General features: G+C 41.7%; 1 protein-coding gene across 3 annotated transcripts in view; it reads right to left on the bottom strand.

Annotated features, from left to right (window-relative positions):
- The window catches only part of UNC5D (unc-5 netrin receptor D), a 644,487-nt gene that overhangs the window by 12,772 nt on the left and 606,123 nt on the right, over nt 1-25,592 (bottom strand). For all 3 annotated transcript variants that reach the window (XM_070781382.1, XM_070781384.1, XM_070781383.1), the window contains 3 exons: nt 23,004-23,153; nt 15,222-15,386; nt 4,978-5,156 (listed from right to left, as the gene is read on the bottom strand). In XM_070781382.1, coding sequence (XP_070637483.1) covers nt 4,978-5,156; nt 15,222-15,386; nt 23,004-23,153 — 494 coding nt within the window. The remainder of the gene's footprint in view (nt 1-4,977; nt 5,157-15,221; nt 15,387-23,003; nt 23,154-25,592) is intronic.

Genomic DNA, 25,592 nt, shown 5'->3' with positions numbered 1-25,592 from the left:
CAGGAATCTTCCATAATAATAGCCAAATTCTCTTTTGAGACCAACTTTCAAAATCCTTTGATGCTTATTCATATCAATTCTATTAGGCAAGATTTTACGGTCAAGTATACTATCCTAAGGTTTCCCTGGTAGCTCAGCTGGTAAAGAACCTGCCTACAATGCAGGAGACCCTGGTTCAATTCCTGGGTTGGGAAAATCCCCTGGAGAAAGGCATGGCAACCCACTCCAGTATTCTTGCCTGGAAAATCCTCACGGACAGAGGAGCCTGGTGGGTTACAGTCCATGGGGTTGCAAAGAGTAGGACATGACTAAACGACTAAGCACAGCACAGCATACTATCCAAAGAAAAAGTTCGTGTCATTCATTCAGGGCAAATTTCTTGATTTTCCCAGAAGTAGATAGTACTATCTAGGTATATCTAACTGTAATTTTAAAAAGTATCATAAAAATACAAAATGCTATGGAAATTTAAATATGGGTGAGTACTTCTAGCTGAAGCAGTTAGTTTCTGATATTACTTAGTTTAGTTCTCAGCAAAGGTCCCTCCCCTCTACTCCTATGTGATCAATTCTTTATTAGTCCCACCCACCTACCAATCAGCTGTGGCCAAGAGCATTTAAGTGAAGAATTTTTGCAGCTGGATTTGTAGAATAAAAGTGCAATCTCAGCTCTGAAAATGCAATAAGTATGGACTCTGAGTAATAGTTTGCTCACAGAATCTGTAATTGCAGCTGTTAACTATGACATTCTTTGCTGGGCTGTGTGGCTTATTTATCGTGATCCATATGCCAGGCAAGTTGCAAGGCCACCTGTGTTGCTGTCTTACAGCACGCCCCCTGCAACCCCCCAACATGTTTCACAGTCTAAGCCTTTAACTTACTAGTTCATGTATCTTCTTTCCTATTCAGATCTAAGTAGACACTTGTTTGACAAAAAGGCAAATTATCATCAGTGACATTTGCATTTACCAAAAGGAGGAGAATGTTTTCACTGGCAACATGGTAACAGCCACTGTTTCTCTCCACTCCGTTTGAAATGTTTCCTTTACGGTTTGAGGGCTGTTCCTGTACTAGCTTTTCATTTTTGGAAATTGAAAGGAAGGGGAGAGTCAGGTAAAGATGCTGTCACAAGGCAGAGGTAGGTGAATTCCCTAATCGAAGAGTGACTCTGTGATGACCTTTCATGACACCAGGGTTGATGAAATCTCAAGCTACAGAACAGCTTTCTTACCCAATGATATTGGCTTGTTGACAATGTCAGATTTCTGTGTTTTAACACACATTAATGATCACACTAGCAACTGATGATTATGTAATGTAATAAGGACTCTATTATTTGTAACCCTAAGAGAGTGTAGGTCAGGAAGCAACAGTTAGAACTGGACATGGAACAACAGACTGGTTCCAAATAGGAAAAGGAGTACGTCAAGGTTGTATATTATCACCCTGCTTATTTAACTTATATGCAGAGTACATCATGAGAAACGCTGGACTGGAAGAAACACAAGCTGGAATCAAGATTGCCGGGAGAAATATCAATAACCTCAGATATGCAGATGACACCACCCTTATGGCAGAAAGTGAAGAGGAACTAAAAAGCCTCTTGATGAAAGTGAAAGTGGAGAGTGAAAAAGTTGGCTTAAAGCTCAACATTCAGAAAACGAAGATCATGGCATCTGGTCCCATCACTTCATGGGAAATAGATGGGGAAACAGTGTCAGAGTTTATTTTTTGGGGTCCCAAAATCACTGCAGATGGTGACTGCAGCCATGAAATTAAAAGACACTTACTCCTTGGAAGGAAGGTTATGACCAACCTAGATAGCATATTCAAAAGCAGAGACATTACTTTGCCAACAAAGGTCTGTCTAGTCAAGGCTATGGTTTTTCCTGTGGTCATGTATGGATGTGAGAGTTGGACTGTGAATAAGGCTGAGCGCCAAAGAATTGATGCTTTTGAACTGTGGTGTTGGAAAAGACTCTTGAGAGTCCCTTGGACTGCAAGGAGATCCAACCAGTCCATTCTGAAGGAGATCAGCCCTGGGATTTCTTTGGAGAGAATGAGCTGAAGCTGAAACTCCAGTACTTTGGCCACCTCATGCGAAGAGTTGACTCATTGGAAAAGACTCTGATGCTGGGAGGGATTGGGGGCAGGAGGAGAAGGGGACGACAGAGGATGAGATGGCTGGATGGCATCACTGACTCGATGGACATGAGTCTGGGTGAACTCCGGGAGTTGGTGATGGACAGGGAGGCCTGGCGTGCTGCGATTCATGGGGTTGCAAAGAGTCAGACACGACTTAGTGACCGAACTGAACTGAACTGAAGAGAGTGAGATCAGTGATTTCAGATTATGCAACAAGAAGTTTTAACCAATGACACCTGAAAATATCCTTCACCTCTGTCACATTACTTCCCATGTTGGAGAAGATATATATGTGTGTTTGTGTGTGTATACATGCGTATATACATGTGTGCATATATGTGTGTATAAATACACACATACACATATATACATACACACACACACACACATATAGATAAATAGATATACACACACACACACTTACATATATATATATTCAGACTTCCCTGGAGGCTCAGATGGTGGTAAAGAATCCACCCGCAATACAGGAGACCTGATTTTGATCCCTGGGTAGGGAAGATCCCCTGGAGAAGGAAATGGCAACCCACTTCAGTATTCCTGCCTAAAGAATTCCATTGAGACAGGAGCCTGGTGTGTTATATGGTCTGTGGGGTTGCAAAGAGTTGGACATGACTGAGTGACTAACACTTACTAAAACTGACTGAAAATGGAGATTTTCTTGAAACTCTGTTAGAAACTTTCCAGAGTAGATTGTTTGAATTTTGGATGTTAAGGACATTTAGGCTTTCCTAGAGAAAGGGTTTTCAAGGAGAGACAGAAGCAAACAAAAACAAACAGGCACATCAACTGTTCTTGTGTTTTGACCCTGACATTGGAGGGGACAGTGTGCCCCTGTGTAGCTGTTACTGCTCATTATAGCCCAGACACAAAAGGATGTCCACGTTAGTCTCCCAGTTTGAGATGCATTTTCGCTGCTGTACAAGGTCTGAAATTGATGACTTTGGAGTCAGTCCTTGTAGTTCTCATGTGTTTACTCTTAAGTGGAGAAAAAAATGAACAAGGCAGGGACATGCACATGCTCATTTAGCAAATTAATGACAGCATCCATGGGCATGTAGATATTTTGTGGCAATTATTTTCTTGTAAATGGTAAATTAAAAATCATAAACTCTTACTGCCAGAATGGATTAGAGAGTTAATGTAGTTTGAATTCTATGAATTGCATCTGTAGAGAAAGTATTATAGGGGTGGTTAGTGATGTGTGGGGGGCAGACACATTAGCTGTAGAACCAGGACTGCTGTACAGAGCTTTTGAGTCCCTGCCCAAAGTTCATTTCTTTTTTTTTTAGACCACGTTCTATTCTCTGGGTAAGTTTTTCATTCTTGTCTCCGCGTTGATCAGAAAGTGAAACTGTCATAGTCATGGTGTTCATGAGTTATACATGACACCTCTCATCCTTTATCAAAGTTGCTGGGAAAAATTCAACCTAATTTTTTTTTCTCCTGCACATGCATACATTTTTGTATTCTCTCATTTTCAATATCTGCCTTTTCAAGAATGTGTTCTTTTTGGGCCTGTCTCTGTCAGTTCTGTTTTCTCTTGATTTTCCTCTCTGACTGCTCTCTAGTTGGCCCCTTCATTCTTGGATTCTGGATCCCTTTGAAACAGGGAATGGCCCTCTATCCTTTCTTGGCAGACATCTACCTGCCTTTCAGAGAAGAGAGAGGGAGGTAAGATGTCTGTAAAAACAAAGAACAAAAAATGGAAATGAGAGAGTAAGCCAAACAGTAAGAAAAACAAGGCTTTGTCTCCAAAGTGGAGTGGGGGAGGGACACAAAGGGAAGAGAAAGCAAATGGCGCTGAAAAAACTTGTTCTCTTTTCATTCCAGGGCGTGCGACGTGGCTAAGGCGACAGGATATGCAATTCGTCCATGCCTTTTCCCTACCATTCCTCACGCTGAGCCCAAAGCTGCCTCCTCATCAGAGTTGCTCTAATAGACTCACCGCTGCTTTTTCTCCTCAAAGTAAGACAGTCCATTAATGAATCTCTCTAGTCTACTTTCAACTCAAGCACAACATTAGCACAGTAACGAATAATGGCTGGTTTAAGCAGCAGACTCACAGGTGGGGCCTACGTAATCTTTTGCTTATTTTAAAACCCTCTGCCTTCAGACCTGGGAAGTATCATCTCAAACTTCCTTTTTTATATTCAGGCACCCAGCTCTTCAGGCTGAGCATATCCTTTGTTATTGCTTAGTTGCTAAGTCATGCCTGACTCTCTTGCAACCCATGGACGCAGCCTGCTAGGCTCTTCTGTCCATGGGATTTCCCAGACAAGAATACTGGAGTGGATTGCTATTTCCTTCTCCAGGGGATCTTCCTGACCCCAGGGATTGAACTCAGGTCTCCTGCATTGGCAGGCAGATTCTTTACCAATGAGCCTCCAGTGAAGCCTGAGCATATTCTTATTAGGGATTAAATAATGCTTAAGGTTACCCTAGCAGGGAGAGGAGGTGTGAGAAACTTGCTTCTCGGTTTCTTTTCAAGACTCTGAGATCCCTCACCAGTACCAAGATGACACAGTCTAAACCCCCATTATGGCGGCCCAGTTAGCAAAGTTGTAGTTGGGATCAGGACCAAAGTAGGACTTTCTCATGACATCCCCAAAGGTGGAGTGTGGTGGCGGGAAAGGTCACACACACTCATCATATTTTTGCTCTTCTCCCACTACCTTGGCCAGACATCACATGAAATATGGCCAGAGGAATCCATACAGATATCAGGGCCTGGAAACTACGTGGATATACCCAACCCATTCTATTTTTCAAGTTCATTTAGTAAAATCCTCTTTCAGCAGTTGCCCCCAGTTACCTGTTGATGCTGTTTTTCTGTGCTAACATCTGCCAGTCCTTGCCTTTGGCATTGGGGGTGTCAAACGTAGCACAAATCCGCTGTCTGATGGAGTAGGGGATTTTGAAGGCTTTGGGGCCAGTCTGTGCAGGAAAAGTGCTATCCTCTTGTGCAAAGAAAGTGATGGTCTCTCTTTCACTCTATAAACAAAACAAAGAAAACGATCAGAGCTAAGTAGCAGCATTACTGATCAACACTCTTTTTTTGAGAAAAGTTGTATTAACACACATGCAAAAAATGCTTGCTCATTGTGATGGAGTCTATAAAATACATGGACAAGCTCTCTCTCTCCTAACATAGTAAATAACGTCTCTAGTAGCTTAATAAATCGTAGACTGGAGATTTACAGCAGCCTCTTCCACTCAGGGGAGTCACAACCTTCAGCTTCCTATATCCAAGGAGGTCTCAGCTGAGAGCAGAATTAGATTTTTAAAAATATTCTCAATGTAAAAAAAAAAAAAAAAAATCTAGAATCAGTTGGAATAAGGTACCCAGTGACAGATTTCAGTTCATTGTAAGCAGACCTTCTGAGAGTCAGAACTGATCAGAGAGTGGGCTGATCAAAGGAGTTGGCTGGGAAGCCACATGTCAGGAAAGCTACAAAGGGGAACTGATTGTATGTTGATCATTTTCAAGTTTGTGTTTCTCCCAATCCTAACATGTGATTCTATAGTAAATATTTTGGTCTTGTTTCAGAATGAAATTGCTTTGGTAAAATAGGAGGCAGCCATGAGTCAGTGATGAGATGTGCATTAGCTCGTGGAGTGGTCCAGGCTGGAGAGCTCCCGGCTTGCTGGAATGCCCACTCTTCTGACTTAGAGCTGTCCAGTGAGGATTGGTTATTTCAGTGCATCATGGCAGTTAGTTCATCATATCCAATGTGAAATTACACATCTATCCATCACGTTGAATTGGTTGCTGAAAGTTTTATATGGACTAACAGAATTTTAAGGCCTGAAGAGTATTTTGAATCACTCCCATGATTATGATGGATTACAAGGCAACAGGAATTCTTCAGATATGACTAATGTCCCTAATCAATTGATTATGAATTGACTAAGAGATTTTGCTGAGTGGACCTGACCTAATCAAGTAGCCCTTAAGAGAGAAAAGATACAGCTCTTATCTGCAAGTATCTCTCCTGGTGTCTTGGAAGAAAGCAAACAGCCATGCTGTGAACTGCCTATGGTTGGGAGCTGGGCCTGGGGATATGTGGCTAGGAACTAAGAGTGTTCCCTAGGAGCTGTGAGTGAACCTTGTCTAGCAGCCAGCAAGAAAAGGGGGACTTCAGTCCTATAGCCCAAAGGACCTGAATTTGTCAACAACCCTAATAAACTTAGAAAAAACCCTCTGAGTTCTAGATGAGAATATGCTCCCACCACCACCTTGACCTCAGCCTTGTGAGATCCTGATCAGAGAAACCAGTTAGGCCACGCCTAGACTTCTGCCTTACAAAAAATGTTGGGCAATAAATGGGTGTTGTTTTTTTCTGATAAATGTGTGGTAATTTGTTATGCAACAGAAGAAAACTAATACAAAGGGAAATTAAAACACAAATCTGAGGTTGGGTAAAGGGACTAGTTAGCACTGTTTAACCCCCAAGAAACTCTCCTTTGCATTAGGAACTTGTCAACTTGTGCTGACCTTTCATGCCCTTCCTGAACTGCCCTGTGACCTTCCCCTGATGCTTTTTCTGACCCTTACACACCTTCCTACTGTGGACACCACAGCCACAGTAGCACTTCTCAGCTAGTGTCCAGGATCACACAGCTAGATGACTTCAGACTTGGTGAGTTTTATATCTTCAAAAATCTGTTAACTGAGGAAACTTGTTCATGCAAAGGTCTTTTTAAAGAGTGATATATATATATATCTTTTGTTTTTTCTGTAACCATTTAGGACAGTGACCTTTGGGGGTCTGTGTTTTGGAATCCAGTGCCTTAACCCAGCATTCCCACAGGGCATCTCAGAAGATATTCCGAGAAAGAGCAGTCCCATGGTCAAATACATCTGAGAAATGCAACATACTATATCTTGTTCTTGGAAATTAAAAATACATGTTACCAGATTCAACAAATTCTACTTACTGGTTTTAGTTTTAATCCCTGGAGCATTATAGAACAATGCTCATCCAAATTCTTCCAGTTTTTGAGTTAGCATAAACAGAAAAAGTGTGGTTTTCAGAGTCAAAAAGGTCTTGCTTTGGAGTACAAGTTTCCATTTTCTAGCTCAGTGACCTTGGGTGCTACAGGACTTCCCTCAGGCTCAATTTCCTAATCAGTCTTCTGGCATTTTTAAAATAGACTCCACAGAGGTTATAAACTTTGGTAGAAGTCACCCAGATAGATGTTACCAGAGCTGAAACTAGAATTCTGATACCCTAACACCTTTACCAGGACTTACTTCACTACACCACCCTGCATCAAAACAGCTAACAAGAACCCACAGGGCAGAGTGGTTCGGAAAAATGCTGAGTGATATTAGCATTATACTTCAAGAATTAAAAGTAGGACTTCAGGAACTTATTTACAGAACAGAAAAGAGACTCAGAACGAATTTATGGTAGCTAGGGGGAAGAATCGGAGAAGGCAATGGCGACCCACTCCAGTACTCTTGCCTGGAAAATCCCATGGACAGAGGAGCCTGGTAGGCTGCAGTCCATGGGGTTGCTAAGAGTCAGACACGACTGAGTGACTTCACTTTCACTTTTCAGTTTCATGCATTGGAGAAGGAAATGGCAACCCACTCCAGTGTTCTTGCCTGGAGAATCCCAGGGACTGGGGAGCCTGGTGGGCTGCCGTCTATTAGGTTGCACAGAGTCAGACACAACTGAAGCGACTTAACAGCAGCAGCAGGGGGAAGAATAGGGGGAAGAGATAGTTAGGGAGTTTGGGATGGACATGTACACACTGCTGTATTTAAAATGGATAACCAACAAGGACCTACTATATAGCACAGGGAACTCTGCTCAATGTGATGTGGCAGCCTGGATGGGAGGGGAGTTTAGGGGAGAATGGATACATGGCTGTGTATGGCTGAGACACTTTGCTGTTCACCTGAAATTATCACAACATTGTTAATTGGCTATACTCCAATATAAAATAGGATGTTTAAGTTAAAAAAAAAAAAAGGACTTAAAAAATAAAGATTAAAAAAAAAGAGTAAGAGGGCTTCATGGAGGAGGCATTTGAGTTGATCTTGAAGGATGGGTAGCTGTTGAATGAACAGAAATTGACTGGATAAGTGCTTATTTCTGGCAGAGTAGCCAGTTCCTTTCCAATATATATGATGTTTATAAAATAAACTACCTCAGACTTCTTACTGCATAAAATAGGTTGTATCATTTTTTATCATAGTATGTAAAATTTCTTTTAGCTTTTAATAATGCAAATCAAGTGGGAATAGTTTCTTTAAATATTTCCTGACTTAAGGCAGGAAAATGTCCTTAAAATGAATAGTAAAAACCAGAGGGAGAATAAAAGGAATTCTATATGAGATAATATGGTAGTTGTTATTGTAAAAATGGCACTAAAGAGTGATAACATGTGAAAAGGTGGCTTGCCAATGGAACAGGTTATCCACGCCAAAAAATGACAAGAGACAGATGCTCTCATGGCATCTTTGACTGGACCAACTCAACTAAGCTCTGTCTTTCCTGCTGGCAGAAGAAAGACCACCTCAATACATAAAGTCTTCAGAAAAAAAATGGACAGAGTGGTATGATTTGAGGGTGAATAAAATATTACATGAGACTTCTAAAAATAAGTATTTTTTTTCCTGCTTAGTACACTTTAATAAATGGGCTCCCATGTCCTTCAAAGTTTCGAAATGTAAATACTTCCCAATTGTAAGGATGACACTTTACATAACATTTATGATGCATTCTAAAAGACATGTGGGCCAACTAAGAAGAATCCAGTGGCTGCATCTTCTGATGGTTTAAATTAAATATGCAGAGGAACAGTAGATTTTCATGCTCTGCACACAAGAGATAAGCTGCTGCTACCTGGTTAATGCAGGAGCTGTAAATCAGGGAGGAATTCCAAATATTCTGTCGACTTTGTAACAGACAAATCATCCCCCACCACTTTTGCAAGAAAGATAAGAGCATTGCTTGAAGGGAAAATTTTAACATGCAAGATTCCCATTTTAAGTTGTTTCTACCAAAAGATAGATTCTTTAATATTGTTACATTAATAAGGAATGAGGAAATAAATGACTTGGGGATTCTTCCCTTCTGTTCAATATTAGCAAAATTATTTCACTTCAGTCCACGGGGCTTCCCTGGTGGCTCAGATGGTAAAGAATCCACCCGCAATGTGGGAAACCTGGGTTCGATCCCTGGGTCAGAAGATCCCCTGGAGGAGGGCATGGCAACCCACTCCAGTGTTCTTGCCTGGAGAATCCTCATGGACAGAGGAGCCTGACGGGCTACAGTCCATGGGGTCGCAAAGAGTCAGACACGACTGAGTGACTAAACACACACAACACACACCAGTTTTAAGATTGGCAATACTGTTGCTTTGTAGGGTATCAATTAGTGATCATCATTAGGTAATTTAGTTGGGTTAATTTAAGGAGAACCAACCTGCTTCTAAAGACTGAATAATAATGGCCACTCTGAAGAACAGAAAAGATATATTACCTTAATCACTGAAATACTTTTAAAATTTGAGTGATATGAATGATTATGTTCGGAAAGCCATTTAGATAAGAGGCATGAAGGGACATGATGGATGTGGGGCTGAGCAGAAAGAACCAAATACCTTCAAATGAAGATGCTCACTGCATTAATTAATTTAAAATCAATGTTTATATATACATACACACACACACACATGTATCTTTTATCTCTCATGGTTCTATTGTAAATTAGGGTAGGAAGGAGGAGCTCTGAGCTTAGATATGTGAGAATTTTTTTTGGGGGGATGGATATTTAAGTACATATTTCAAAGACATCTGTTGGAAGCTTCAAAGTTTTAGTTCTATTATTATTAATCAATGAAGGCCTATTACTAACTTATTAAAGCCACCTAACACAGAATCTTTCTGCATTAGTGTAGTGACCATGAAATATGATGCATTTTAACAATTTATCTATTATTGTTGACTCATGGGGAAACAGTGGAAACAGTGTCAGACTTTATTTTTCTGGGCTCCAAAATCACTACAGATGGTGACTGCAGCCATGAAATTAAAAGACGCTTACTCCATTGTATATTCTTGCCTCCTTATGTGCGTGGGTTTATCTCTGGGCTTTCTATTTTGTTTCATTGACCTATATTTCTGTCTTTGTGCCAGTACCACACTGTCTTGATGACTGTGGCTTTGTAGTAGAGCCTGAAGTCAGGCAGGTTGATTCCTCCAGTTCCATTCTTCTTTCTCGAGATCGCTTTGGCTATTCGAGGTTTTTGTATTTCCATAGTGGTGCTGGGAAAACTGGTCAACCACTTGTAAAATAATGAAACTAGAACACTTTCTAACACCATACACAAAAATAAACTCAAAATGGATTAAAGATCTCAACGTAAGACCAGAAACTATAAAACTCCTAGAGGAGAACATAGGCAAAACACTCTCCGACATACATCACAGCAGGATCCTCTATGACCCACCTCCCAGAATACTGGAAATAAAAGCAAAAATAAACAAATGGGACCTAATTAACCTTAAAAGCTTCTGCACATCAAAGGAAACTATTAGCAAGGTGAAAAGACAGCCTTCAGAATGGGAGAAAATAATAGCAAATGAAGCAACTGACAAACAACTAATCACAAAAATATACAAGCAACTCCTACAGCTCAACTCCAGAAAAATAAATGACCCAATCAAAAAATGGGCCAAAGAACTAAATAGACATTTCTCCAAAGAAGACATACAGATGGCTAACAAACACATGAAAAGATGCTCAACATCACTCATTATCAGAGAAATGCAAATCAAAACCACTATGAGGTATCAATTCACGCCAGTCAGAATGGCTGCGATCCAAAAGTCTACAAGCAATAAATGCTGGAGAGGATGTGAAGAAAAGGGAACCCTCTTACACTGTTGGTGGGAATGCAAACTAGTACAGCCACTATGGAGAACAGTGTGGAGATTCCTCAAAAAACTGGAAATAGAACTGCCTTATGATCCAGCAATCCCACTGCTGGGCATACACACTGAGGAAACCAGAAGGGAAAGAGACACATGTACCCCAATGTTCATCGCAGCACTGTTTATAATAGCCAGGACATGGAAGCAACCTAGATGTCCATCAACAGATGAATGGATAAGAAAGCGGTGGTACATATACACAATGGAGTATTACTCAGCCATTAAAAAGAATTCATTTGAATCAGTTCTAATGAGATGGATGAAACTGGAGCCTATTATACAGAATGAAGTAAGCCAGAAAGAAAAACACCAATACAGTATACTAACACATATATATGGAATTTAGAAAGATGGTAACAATAACCCTGTATATGAGACAGCAAAAAAGACACTGATGTATAGAACAGTCTTATGGACTCTGTGGGAGAGGGACAGGGTGGGAAGATTTGGGAGAATGGCATTGAAACGTATACTATCATGTATGAAATGAGTCACCAGTCCACGTTCGATGTAGGATACTGGATGCTTGGGGCTGGTGCACTGGGACGACCCAGAGGGATGGTATGGGGAGGGAGGAGGGAGGAGGGTTCAGGATGGGGAGCACATGTATACCTGTGGCGGATTCATTTTGATATTTGGCAAAACCAATACAATATTGTAAAGTTTAAAAATAAAATAAAAGACGCTTACTCCTTGGAAGGACAGTTATGACCAACCTAGATAGCATATTCAAACGCAGAGACATTACTTTGCCAACAAAGGTTTGTCTAGTCAAGGCTATGGTTTTTACTGTGGTCATGTATGGATGTGAGAGTTGGACTGTGAATAAGGCTGAGCACCGAAGAAATGATGCTTTTGAACTGTGGTGTTGGAGAAGACTCTTGAGAGTCCCTTGGACTGCAAGGAGATCCAACCAGTCCATTCTGAAGGAGATCAGCCCTGGGATTTCTTTGGAAGGAATGATACTAAAGCTGAAACTCCAGTACTTTGGCCACCTCATGCGAAGAGTTGACTCACTGGAAAAGACTCGGATGCTGGGAGGGATTGGGGACAGGAGGAGAAGGGGATGACAGAGGATGAGATGGCTGGATGGCATCACTGACTCGATGGACGTGAGTCTGAGTGAACTCCGGGAGTTGGTGACGGACAGGGAGGCCTGGCGTGCTGCGATTCATGGGGTCGCAAAGAGTTGGACACGACTGAGCAACTGATCTGATCTGATCTTAAAAATATCCTGCCTTTCTCCAAGTATTCCCAACTTTCTCAGAACTTTATCTTCATTTTCTTTGAACCATCTACCATAAAAACCAAGTCATTTTTAGGGAGGAGATGTTTTTTAATCCCAGATATACCACCAGATGTGTGTTTTCCCAGCAATGAGACAGTCCCAGGGTTGGAAGGACCTTGAGTGATCATTCAGTCAAGACATCCTTTTGCAAACAGACCTCTATGAAGGGAATCAATTCTGTTCCTAAAGATCAGCAGAATGAATACTTAATTCCAGCCCAACAAACAAACAGGTGCATCTCATTCTTCTTCAGTCTTGAGGGAAGAATTTTCTAATTTTCATCTACCTCGACTTAGGAAAAAAGCTGATGTTGCGATGTTTGTCGCTACTGCAGCAGCCCTTAAAAGAGGGGCTTGTATTATGGACAAGGCCCATGGTTAGGACTAGGAAATTAAACCCCCTTGATTGGGATCTGGATATAGCACTGAATAGAAAGCCGGACTTTGATCTTAAAGTCAAGTTTCTCAGTGGCTACTCATCTGGTTTGCTCTATGATCTTGGATAAGAAGGCTGACTTCCTTGAGATTGTTTAAAATTGTGATGGTATAATACTAACCTACAGGATTCTGACCATTATACATGAAAGCATATGAAATAGGACCTGAAATACAGTGGCTTTTAAAAATTAATTTTCTTCTGACATTGAAAATGATGGTTAGTGAGATCTGTCTAAGAAATAGTTTGGTAGAAAGACATGTGGATGAACTGGGCCAAAATTCAGCAGGGACACTTAAAGTTATTAATGAAATGATTCTTATAGGATCAAACAAGTTAATAAAGCTTCTCAAGTGCAGCAGCCTACAAATCAGATAGCTGTAGTCCAACACTGAATATCTAAATCTTATTCTTATACTTTTGCCTCCTTTATCAAGAAATATGGTGATGTCATGTTCTTTAAGGCTTTCCAAAGTGACTGTAAACTTTGCGAAGCATCAGAATGGGAGAGTCAAGAAGATTAAGTTTATTAGCTCATTTTCTCTCCATGAACTTTTACAGTTTATTTAAGCAAGATGCAAAGGTACCAGGATGTAGTATCAACCTTATTACATTCCTTTTACACAAACATCTTGTAATAGCTGAAACTGATTTTCTGAATCTGGATGCCTTAGAAAGTAAAAAACCTTTTAAACCTGGAATTCTTTTGTTGACCTGTTAATAGATATTTACGGAAATTTTCATCAGTGGCACCTTTATGTCCTGCCTTTCACTCTTCATTCTGAAATGCAGCTATTCTAAGAGTTGCCTTTTATTTTAGAACTAACTCCCATACGATTTGTATTTTAGTTTGAAATGTATTGTGTTAAAAATGCCATGACTGTTCAAAAAAGAGACTCTAAATGTATCTTGCCTGAGGTTTCTGCATCTACCTTCCCCATCAGGACTACCTTAGCGCATAATGCTAATTGGCAATAACGAATGCAAATATGGTAGAAACACGTCAGTTAAGACAGCTATCAGTTTTGAGGCACACTCCTTTGGAAAGCCATCGCACTTCAGAGGAAACTATTTGGGGGAATCAGCAATGCTCATTTTGCATAAATAATGAAATGCGGTGAGAATGGAGGAAAGTGGTGATGCAGACTACATGTTTTGAGAAAAATCATAACCTGAAATTGAATAGTACGGATACAAAAGGTGTTAAATCTTCTGCTAAGTGTGAACGAATGAATATGTCTTATTTATATATGCAAACACAAAAGTGCATGTGTATATGTTATGTTTAGTCACTAAGTCCTGTCTGACTCTGCAATCCCCTGGACTGTAGCCCGCCAGGCTCCTCTGTCCATGGGGTTTCTCAGGCAAGAATCCTGGAGCGGGTTGCCATTTCCTTTCTCCAGGGGATCCTTCTGACCCAGAGATCAAGCCTGCATCTCGTGCATTGGCAGGTGGACTCTTTAACACAGCCACCAGGGAAGCCCATATGTATATACACAGGTGCATGTTCTAAGATGGACATAACAGTGTGTGTGTTTTTCTAAACTAGCCAGGGATTACCTTGAAATTGCTAAATAAGGTGTCATCAGCTCCCCTGATTCCTCCCCTCAGCTACTCTCCCCTGCTGAAATACTCATTCAGGAGGAAAGGCCATAGTCTACTCGATAAGCTGAAGCTCAGAGCCATGGAGTCATTCAGTGGCTTAGGGCCAATCAAAGCCATGGCAGCACACAAGTTCCCAAGTGACTTCTCCTCTGACTCCCATTCTAACTCTGCCCTTGAGTAGTCATGTGACCTTGGACAAGGTCTTATCCCTTTTTGCACTATGCCCTTTCTTTGGAGAGTGAGATTATTATCCATCCTGTCTCTTATTGTACTGATGAATTCTAGGCTTCATAGAAATGGGGATGTGTAGAACCCTGATCCTGGAGGGTATCAAAAAATTATAAGACAGTAAGGAAACAAAGCCTTGAAAATGTAATAACAGATGGGGAAACTGACTTCTAGAAACTCATCAGAACTGGCAGAAAAGCAGCCCAGTGTAACCTTGTGTTTTCTTATGGTATGTGTCTCAATTCAATAATGAATCTCAGCTGATTCCAGGTCTACCATGAACTGTTCGATTGGTTGTGGTTTTGTGTATAAAAAGCCCCGGACCAGTTCCTTCCCCAAAGGCCCCTCCGCAGAGCCTATGCTCTAATGGGTTATGTTTCCAGGCCCAGTTCAAATCTTCAGCCTGTGAAAAAGTTGATTTTCCCTTATCAGTAATGAGGATTAAAAGAGTGAGTGCATTTTGAATCTCTTTCATGCAATACATATAGCACAACTAAGTATATAATGGGCTTTAGAAACAGGTCAAGTGACCTGGAGACCAAGGACTCACCTCGAGGATTGACGTCTGCACTTGAAGGATCTGTTCATGGCCTTTGAGCTGCCGGATGCAGATTTTGCAGGACAGCTGGGTGGTGGTGGGCGTGTAGCGCTCCAGGGAGAAGGCACAGTGCAGGGGCTGCCGGTTACTGCACCACACGCGGGAGAACGGGACTTCCTGCGGGGGACAGAGGGGAGAGGAGAGGGCTGGGGCGTGCAGAGCCCGGCTGAGAGGAGCAGAGCGCAGGACAGACCTAATCACAATAATTAGGATGATCATGATGACGGTGATGGCAGCAGAGATAATTGCCTGAGCGACTCTGGTGGAATTGTTGTAGAAATAATGTCCTAGCATATGCCAGGCAGCACAAAAGTAATTAATGTCAATTCCAATTGATAACATTCGAATTCCAAAACCACGCTGCAAGAGCTCAGATTTCACTTGGTGACACACACAATGAGAAAGAAGACCATCAAAAGTTAATCACCATGTTTTTCCACGACAAAAAGATTCTTTAGACGACTCCTATTCGAGGATTCCTAGTAGACGCCTACTCTTTGCTTCCTAAGCCCAGGGTAGGATGTTATCATCTCATGTACATGAAAATTATGAAGAAGTGACTAGCCAGAACTTATGCCCATACCACAGCCTCATGCTGAACTGTATAAGCATAATGTTGCTATATATCCAGCATAAAAATTACACCTACTGCAGGATCACTCACACACACACACCCACCCACCCCAGAGAGAGACACCTACTGCAGGATCACACACACACACACCCCCCTCCCCCCGCCCCAGAGAGAGACATCTACTGCAGGATCACACACACACACACACACACACACCCCAGAGAGAGACACCTACTGCAGGATCACTCACACACACACACACACCCCAGAGAGAGACACCTACTGCAGGATCACACACACACACACACACACACGCACACCAGAGAGAGACACAAACACAACAGGTTAGCCCAGAACAATCTATTTTGTCAATTCCTCATTCATTCAATTCATCCACTCTACAGTTATATGTACAATGCCTTCTAATAACCAGACACTGTATTAAATAAACAATAAAGGAATAGTAAGAATTTAGGTCTGGTCTCCACTTCATAGGGACTTACAATCGAGTGGCAAAAGCCATTTCACTAAATGAGGGTTGGGGGGAAGTTATAAAATCTGTATTCCTCCTTTCCCCATGACCAGCCAGTGCTGGCCACCAATTGTCTCGGGCATGTGGGTTTATATTAATGTGAAGTGGAGGTCAGCGAGTCACTGATATTCTTCCATCTACCAGAAAGGCTTTCCCTCCTACTGGAATCAGGCCATGGTCCTTGGCAATGACCTCATATTCCCAGCCTATAGTAAACTGCATCTCACTTCTTTCTCTTTCCCTTGACTCATTAATCTGGTCTTTTACCTGTTACTACAAACACAATTTTCTCCAATATTGATGCTGAAAGGTGGCAAAAGATGGATCAAGTCTGGAACTTTGATTCTCTGAAATGTGACTGGTGATGGTGTCAGCAGGTGTTACAAGACCATGAGCCATGTTTAGAATTCAATGTACCCACTTTAAGGAACCAAGAGTTCCCTGGTTATCCCTGAGCTTCAAGCTATACACTTGCAGGTTTCCTCATTTTTCTCTGCAGGAAGTCTCAAAGATCCTGATTTCTTGGTACTTGCTAGGGGAGATCAGCAGGGAGAGATGGAATTTAGATTGTTGAAGACTTGAGTACAGGAGAGCCAGTTTTGGGAAATATGAGAAAAAGAAATCAGGCATTAACCCCTACCACACATCCCACCAAGGGATGTAGGGGTGTTGTTTCATTTGTTTGCTCTTAAACTTGAACCAAGGGGAAGGCAATGGACTAAGGGCTCAGAGAAGGTCTATACGTTGACCCTGCAGCTGCCTTTATCCCTGTGCAGAATGTGGGCTATTAGGAAGAAGGCAACTCTCTCCCATCCTCAGTTCTCCCCTTCACAGAAAGAACTAGAAGTCTGAAAACTACATTTCACAGCCCTTGCCAGCAGGGAGTTCACATTTCCGTTCTGCCAATGAGAGGTACTTGTTTTAAATTTGGAAGGAAGGGAAGAAATGGTTTCTGTTCCTCTGGTACCAGCAAGCAAACCTCAAGGGTTCAGCTGACAGCATATGTGAGGTTTGCAGGGGCTTCTGAGAACCGTCTGCTTCAGGGTTGCGGTGGTTTCCTGAAATCGTGGAACTTGCTGATTTCCTCATATCTCTGGGGGCTTTCTCTGACCTTGGCTCTCCCAGGTTTTCCAGAGGTTTTATAAGCACATTAATCCCTTGATTAAAATATTTTTTTCTCGACCCAAACCATTCTCTAATGAAACGCCAGTAGGTTGGAAGTAGTCTTTTGAGAAACTAAGATGAGCTGGGTGTGCCGGAAGGTTCCCTAGTGTTTTCCCACAGAGAGGCTGTTGTCCAGGGCAAATGCTGGGAGAAGCATGAAGCTAATGGTCACCAAGGAAACCCATGGCTGGGGCACAGCTGGCTCATATACCAGCAAGACTGCAGCACAGAACCAGTGAATGGCACCTCTTTCCCACTTTCTCCCTAAACAGAGACTAACTTATGAGCTCTTCTCTTTCCCTCCCAGCAACAGAGGGCACTGCTGAATGGTGGTGAAAGTGAAGTCGCTCAGTCGTGTCTGACTCTGCGACCCCATGGACTGGAGCCTGCCAGGTTTCTCTGTCCATGGGATTTTCCAGGCAAGAGTACTGGAGTGGGGTGCCATTTGCTTCTCCAGGGGATATTCCTGACCCAGGGATTGAACCCAGGTCTCCTGCATTGCAGGCAGACCCTTTACCCTCTGAGCCACCAGGGAAGCCTGATTGGTGGGCCTCCCAGCAAACTTGAGAGGAAGTCCTTCCCTAAAACACTCAAAGATGACTGTCCACTTGCACCAAATTCTATACCAGATGCTTCTATACTATACACGGTCCGCCATTTCTCCTTGCTGTCTAATCTTATTCCTGCTGTGTCCTGGTTCAGTAAACCAGGGTAACTTTTACTTCCTATCTCAGCCTTCAGCTCTTCTCTCTCCATCGACTGAGCTCTTCAAATCCTCATCTGCTCACAAACGCCCAGTTGCCATTTCTCTGGAGGACTCTAGCAGCTACATCTCGGGTTTTTATTTCATTAACAGCCATCACTGACATTATACCCCAATCAGCACAAATAATTTCAGTTGGCCTTTCCTTTCTTAAATATTCTACCATTTTTTTTTGGGGGGGGGGGGACACCATGCAGCATGTTGAATATTCCCTGACCAGGAATCGAACCCATGCCACCTGCCTTGGGAGTGTGGAGTCTTGGCCACTGGACCACCAGGGCAGGCCCAAGTCTACCTTTTATGAACGGATTATCACCATCTCTCTCACTGTCATTCTACAGTCTTTCTGTTTCCATGTGTGAGCCTCTTCTCTGGTCTCATCATAGCTAACTGGAGTAGCCCGCTCACCAAGCCTCCCGTCTCCGCCTCTACTACACAGAATTAATGAGAGGACTGGGGAGGAAGCAGAAAGCAGTTGACTGGTATTTTTCAGGGAAAAGCCTGTAATCATGAGTGGAATCACTGATGTCACCACATCACCTGGAAACTCTGCTTTCATTACATGATCCCTTTGCCTGGGGGACAAGAATGGCCCCAGGATGCCTGCCGTCGTCAACACAGCCCCCTGCCAGGCCTTCAAGGGCTTCTGTCCTCTCACCCCGTCCTCTCTCTGTCCAGCCTCAATCTCCTAGCCCTGAAATGCACTCTTCTCCAGACCAGCGCATTTTTAAAATTCACTGGAGTACAGTCGCAGCTTCCCACTGGCTATCTATTTAATGCACGGTGGTGAATAGATGTTACATTTTTATACTCACTATCATCCCCTTCAGTGAAAATAAGCATAACAGAGGGCCCCATGGTTCATTGATGCTTTCGCCTAAATAAGGTGTTTTTGCCTAACTACGCTAACCAAAGAGGTCTCTGTTTTCTAAAACTGAAATTTTGAGTCATTACCGTGTAATATAAATGTTTGGACTTCAGAACGAGATAGAGCTGAATTCAAGGTCCAGCTCTTCAACAAACCTACATTTCCTGCAGTGGCTTTGAGTCTTTGGTGATACTATCTTCGTTAAAAAAAGAAAAAATGGACGGCACTGATGATGTGTTGAAAAGTATCTTCTGTCGTGTCGCTTACTAAATTTTGTGTATTTTCTCCTGAGAACACTGGAAGAACCCAGTGCAGGCATAATCTTTTCTTGTAGCAAGACATGAGAATTGGCAAACAAACAAACAAAAATGCCTCTTGCTTTTCTTTCCATTCTACTGCACACCATCAAAACATTAAAAAAATCTGATTTTAAGACTGTGTCAAAAGAATATTTTTGTTGTTGTTGACTTGAGTAGCAGCTGCCAATGGTGCTCAACAAAACATTTAAAAATAATAAAAGCACTGTGGTTAGTGTGCTTCCCGGGCAATCATCTTTGCTTTCATTTATTCTTCTCTGCCCCGCCACCCCCCCAAAAATACAAAACAAAACACCAAGATGCTCACTGAGCTGAGAGGAATTCTGGGGAAAGTAATACTAGAGGACAAAGTGTAGCAAAGTTATGTGTGTTTAAAGAATTCCGGAAATGTTTTCTTTTTGAGTCCCATTATAATTAGTTTCCTAGCAGATGGAGAGAATGTAAATTGTATCCTAGCAGGAGACAGACACTGGGTTCTCCAAGATACACAGCATGCTGCAAGACAGCTGCTTTCGTCCTACGGAGGTGACAGCCTGGCTTGGTGTTCTGTAGGACTTAAAAAATAAATTAATATTTTATTAGATTCAGCTTTATAATATTTTACAGCTTCTCTACCCCCACTGTGAGCAAGGAAGAGGGGATACGATTCAGTAGCTCTCAGGTCCCAGGAACCTACTGGGAGCAGAGTTATTTCCATGCAGAGAAGGGTTGTTGAGTCTTCTAAGGGGACAACAGCATATCCCTTGTTGTGGTAGAGTCTTATGAATAATTGTTTATTTTGGAAGGACTAGCATTGTGGGTCTCTTTCTTTCTTTGAATCAAGGTTAGTGGATGCTATGGTAACCAGGTCTCCTAAGAACTCCTGTAACCTCACATGCCCCTCCCTTTCATCCATCCTACCTTGTTTCATAAGCAATAAGGTTTGTACCCTAGCATTTCATAAACTGTCATCCTCTAGAATTGAAACCAGCAAGATTTAAAATCTAGTTGGTCCTCCTATACATAGGCTCTCATCACATAGTTCTAAACCCAATCTGGACCTCACATCATTCTAAGAATTTTTCTTGGTTGGTGTCTCATAGGGCAGCTATTAATATTTTATGCACTGGATACCACCATGCCTGGGAAATTCCACCTTGCCCAGATGAAAGAAAAAAAAAAAAGGTTTCTTAGAGAGTCAGCTTTGGGTACCAATTGGAAAATGTCGATTCCTAGATTGCTGTTTTGAAGTTAAAGAAAGGGAGAGAGGAATAAGATGACGGTAATACCAGGAATACCAATAACTCTAACTTGTCTATCCACTGACTTGGAAGATGATGGGGACATTTACCAGGTGAAGGAGAGACCTATAAGTGATGTCAGCAATAGTGGGGTTTTCTGTCTCTGCAGTAGAGCTCTGTGAGTTCCTGTCCACTAAGCCAAATCATAAGCCATTCTCTATTATCCTCGCCCAGTATGTCAGCACACATGATGCTCTCCATGAGGTTCAATCAGGCTGAATGCAAAGCTTCCCCAAAGTGTATGCATCTGATGCCTGGAGCAGACACAGCGTGGCCATTATGCCAAGCACAATATGTAGTCACATATACTGGGGGAGTTCAGTGATCACAGGAGTAAATAAATTGGTGGTAGGGTGGTGAAAAGAAAGGAAGAATAGAGCAGAAAGCCATTTGTGGGAAAGAAAAATGAAGTGGAAATGAAACCTCAGTGGCAAGCTGCCTGATGCAGAGAAAATTAAATTGTTGCTCAGCTTTCCACGACTCTTTCAAATTATGCTCAATTACAGAAGTCAAATATTTATACATGTTCACAACCTCTATGCAATCCAACCCATCCTGATAGTAAAGCTGGTTGGGCTTCTTTGCCAGCCAGCGCCCTTTGACTTTGGCTGGCCCTGTTGCATCCTCCGGGGTGAGCAGGCATTACCCTTCTCCAAGTCTTTTCTACCTGAGGCTCTCACTGAATCCCTGGTGTTGGAAGTGTTGTTTAAGTGCTCCTGAGAGGTTATAATTCTTTATCTGCTTTCTTTTTTTATCTGCAAACATTAAACTTCATATTTACTTTGGAGTCACTTGCATTAGATCCAGGGAAGCAATGCCCTTAAATAAAGATTAAAACAGAGGAATTTGCACGACTATCAGGAGTTCTTTTAACAATACCCTGAAGTTCAATTTGGCCTGCAAACTTTGAATACTGTTTTCTGGGAAACAGAGACGTCTAGGTCTAGAACATCATAAATAATACATTTATTCATAGAAAACCTCTCTCCATAAGAAAATATGTTAAATATCCAAAAAAATTGTTCAGGACCCTGAGAGAGATACTTGTTGTTTTGAATGCTCTAAAACTATACATAGAGGGGGCAGCTCCTGAGGTAATGAAAAGTAAACAGAAAAATATGACCTTATTTGATTAGAAAATTCTGAATGTTAGAAAGCAGTGATGGTGCAAATTTCTTCTAACTCTCATGGAATGGTCAAGGTTTTTCTCTTTGAGATTTGACTGATTTCCATCCTACAAGCTGGTATATCTTGTGCATGTTTTTTTTTAAAAATGAATGCTGTAAAGATAGGTGAAAAAACCCACAGGGCTCTGCAGGTTATGCTGATGGGCAGAACAGAGAAGCGTGAAAGCCTCCTGTGAGTCCAGATCAGTATCAGTCTCCCAGAAGCTCCAGAGTTAAGGAAATGTCCTGTCTCTTGAAGCCCAGATGACTCTGGCTTAAGAAACAATGGTAGAGCAGTTGGCTGCTTCTGATAACAATGCTTATCACTGAACATTTTCATAGAATTCAGTGACAAGGTCACAAGTTGATATCTTTTCACGCTAAGCAACTATTCAAAAATTCCTTAACATGATCCAAAGAGACTCTTAAGTCCTCCTGAAATTTTTTTAAGTCTCTAATAATGAGGTATATGAATCATGACACAAATATTTTTACATAAAAATATTCTAAGAGGCATTAATATTTCTTTGTTTTTCAATTTGTGATTTCTTCTTCCCATCTTGCTCAATTCATTTGGCAGCAAGCATTTCATCTATTTAGGACAAAATCTCTTGATCCCACCTGGCTGGCCAGAGCTCTCTACAACTCAAAATGATCACCCTTAAAAGGTTTCTCCCTAATATCCAGTTCATTCTATAGGTGAACAGGACTTAAAACACTGTCTCATAATGAACTGATATGAATTAAAACAAATCCACAAAGAAATCTTGCTCTAAGTTCTTAGATGGCCTTCTTCAACCTTTCCTGAGTGGTGATATAAACAGGAGAGAGGATACATGTTATATTACCTGACACGCAAGCACCTTTGCCCCCACCTGTTAGGAACCCATGGATTTATGACAATAGGTTTCCCTGGGTGTAGTCCAAACAGTTACACATCTGTGACAGTTTTGAAATGAAATCCATAGTTTTAAAGGAGGAGGAAAGTCAGGAGTACCCTTACTAGGGTTTGTGATATGCCTGCTGGTTAAAGCAAAGCTATTTCTATTGGAAACCCATTTGGCCAGTACCTGGCATGCAGTGAATGGTTTAATTCTCCAGAGGAATGGGGGGATATCAAGGACAGAGATCTGAAGACTGAAAGTATTCCCTTTGAAATGCAGCAACTTTGGTTCTTCCAGGAGTTGTCCACCTTGATGCCTTTCATCCGAAACCACTTCCTATAGGACAAGAAAAAGAAAAGAGGCGCAACAATAAAGCACACCATTCCCTCCACATTTTCCTTCCATAGATAGGTATGCTCCCTCCCAGGTGTCTCCCAGAAATAGGCAAGAGCATGACGGACACACTACTTTTATACCCTTCTATCCTTGCAAGGTCAGGGCTAAGGGCTACAGGCTGCTGAGAAATAAGGATCTGGTCACAAAGAAACAATTGTTCTTCATTATTGTATTGTTGAGGCTTTTATATATACTGTCTTTAAAACTGGAAGACCTCCTCCTTTGCCCCATGCAAACTGTAATACTGTTGAGTTTCCACCATTGTGTGAATTTCATGCTGCTATCACCATGATCAAGGGATGTATTTGTACTTAACCTGACCCAGAATGCTATTTCACGAGAAAGGGAGACACAGCTCCTCTCCACTATGGTTCCCTTGTTTGTATCCAACACAGGCATCAACCAGTATGTATCCTTTAGCTCAAAATAAATGCAGAGTGCATGTATCATGTTTATTTGTAGTAACATTCATGTAAGTTATGCCAAAAGGCCAAGAAGAAATAAGTAGTCAAGTCAGCTTCATCTCAGAAAAAAAAAAAAAATCAAATTCCTGAGACAAATATTCCTTTATCTTTTACTGAGAAATCTTTATAATTATATCTCATATAAACACAATTCACATACATTCTAAGGAAACCATTTAATTGGTTCCAAATTTGTGGTGTTTAGAATCCTATCGATAAGACAAGTGAAATAACAGAACAGATAAGAACTGTACAAAATGTTAAACTACTGTGGGGCGGGGGAGGTGAGGTTCTCAGCGTTCCTGGAGATAAGAGATTTTCCTAAATCCTCATTTTAAAAATCACCATTAATTGACTTAAAATTTCCTTACAATGCTAGGCTAAATAGGAAAACTGAAATCCTTTAATTATGGCCTATAATCTTCCCAGAGTCTAAAAAAGATTGTTAGAAGCAAGGCAGCTAGGCTTATAAATACAATAAAACTTAAATTTCAATTATCAGCGAGTGAAAACATCTTCAGAAGTTATCTTTCCCATCTCTTGTCTCTGTATAGATTTAACATTAATAAAAATGTTTCTAAGAAGCAGCTTTCCAGCTTTTATCCTTCATGTACACATAAGTTAGATTAATAGGTTGCCAGTGTCTTTTCTCAGGACTAAATCGGCCCATTCAAGTGTTGTCATCTCCAGCTCTTCTAGGGTGGGAAGGGTGTGTCTTGGGGCCTTAAGTCAGCACTGAACTTTCTGCAGTGATGGAAAAGGTTCACATCTTTGTGTTTTAATATGGTATCCACTAGCCAGAGTGGTTAGAGTGACTAAGGAACTAAATGTTTGATTTTAATTTAAATGTAGATATGCACATGTGGTTGACAATTACTAGCCTGGACCGGGCAGTACTAGGTAATTCATTATGTTGTGCGTCTAAGCATTGGACATAGTAACAGGGTCGCCAGTGTCTAATGAGGGCTACAAACAGTGGAAGGAAAGAGGCAGGGTGGGAGGAAACAGAATTAATGCCAGATGCTGACTTCAGGTCTTTACAGATGCTGGTCTCTGTCCCCTCTTTGGAGATTTAATGAATGTCCAGCAGAGTGATGCCTGAGCTGGGCACTGGGTGGACAGAAATGAAACACCAAGGAGCTCATAGTCTAGAGAGAGGGTTAGAACAGTGAGCATATGAGTATAATATTGTATCTGAGTATTACAAATATGTATATTCCCAAAGGTTAAGGCTACTGGCAAAAGCCATGGGTCAGATGGTAAATCGTCTGTCTACAATGCGGGAGATCCGGGTTCAATCCCTGGGTTGGGAAGATCCCCTGGAGAAGGAAATGGCAATCCACTCCAGTACTATTGCCTGGAAAATCCTGTGGACAGAGGAGCCTGGTAGGCTACAGTCCGTGGGGTCGGAAAGAGTTGGACACGACTGAGCCACTTCACTAAAGGTTAAGGCAAGAGAGAAGGTGCCTAACTCAGATGGGCAGATAGGCCAGGGAATGAATCGGGAAATTAAGAGAGGAAGTGACATTTGAACTGAACCTAGAAGTAAATATAGGGGCTCCTCATGGGAAAGGGAGGGAGAGTGTATTCCAGACACTGAATGGACTCTCCACAAAGGTACGCTGGGATAGGAGGCTAGGGTGGAAAGTGTATGGCTGGAGATGATGGAAAATATAAGGTAGGAGCCAAGTCATGAATTCTCCCTTACCATGCTAAGGACTTGTATTTTTGTTTAATGTCATTGGGTTTAGGGGAGCATGGGAATCTTCTGGGGGACTCAAGAGAGCATTCATCTTGCAAACCAAAAATGGAAGGCACAGGTGTCTAACCACATTTCTGTGTAGTCTTCGGCAAGTCACTTAATCCTTTAGCTTCAGTTTTTTCCCTGGGCTTATTTACAGCCAAACAAAATCAT

Source organism: Bos indicus, chromosome 27 (assembly GCF_029378745.1).
Source record: "Bos indicus isolate NIAB-ARS_2022 breed Sahiwal x Tharparkar chromosome 27, NIAB-ARS_B.indTharparkar_mat_pri_1.0, whole genome shotgun sequence".
Lineage (NCBI taxonomy): Eukaryota > Metazoa > Chordata > Mammalia > Artiodactyla > Bovidae > Bos > Bos indicus.
The sequence above is the reverse complement of the archived record's forward strand: the minus strand, read 5'-3'. Positions and strand labels throughout refer to the sequence as shown.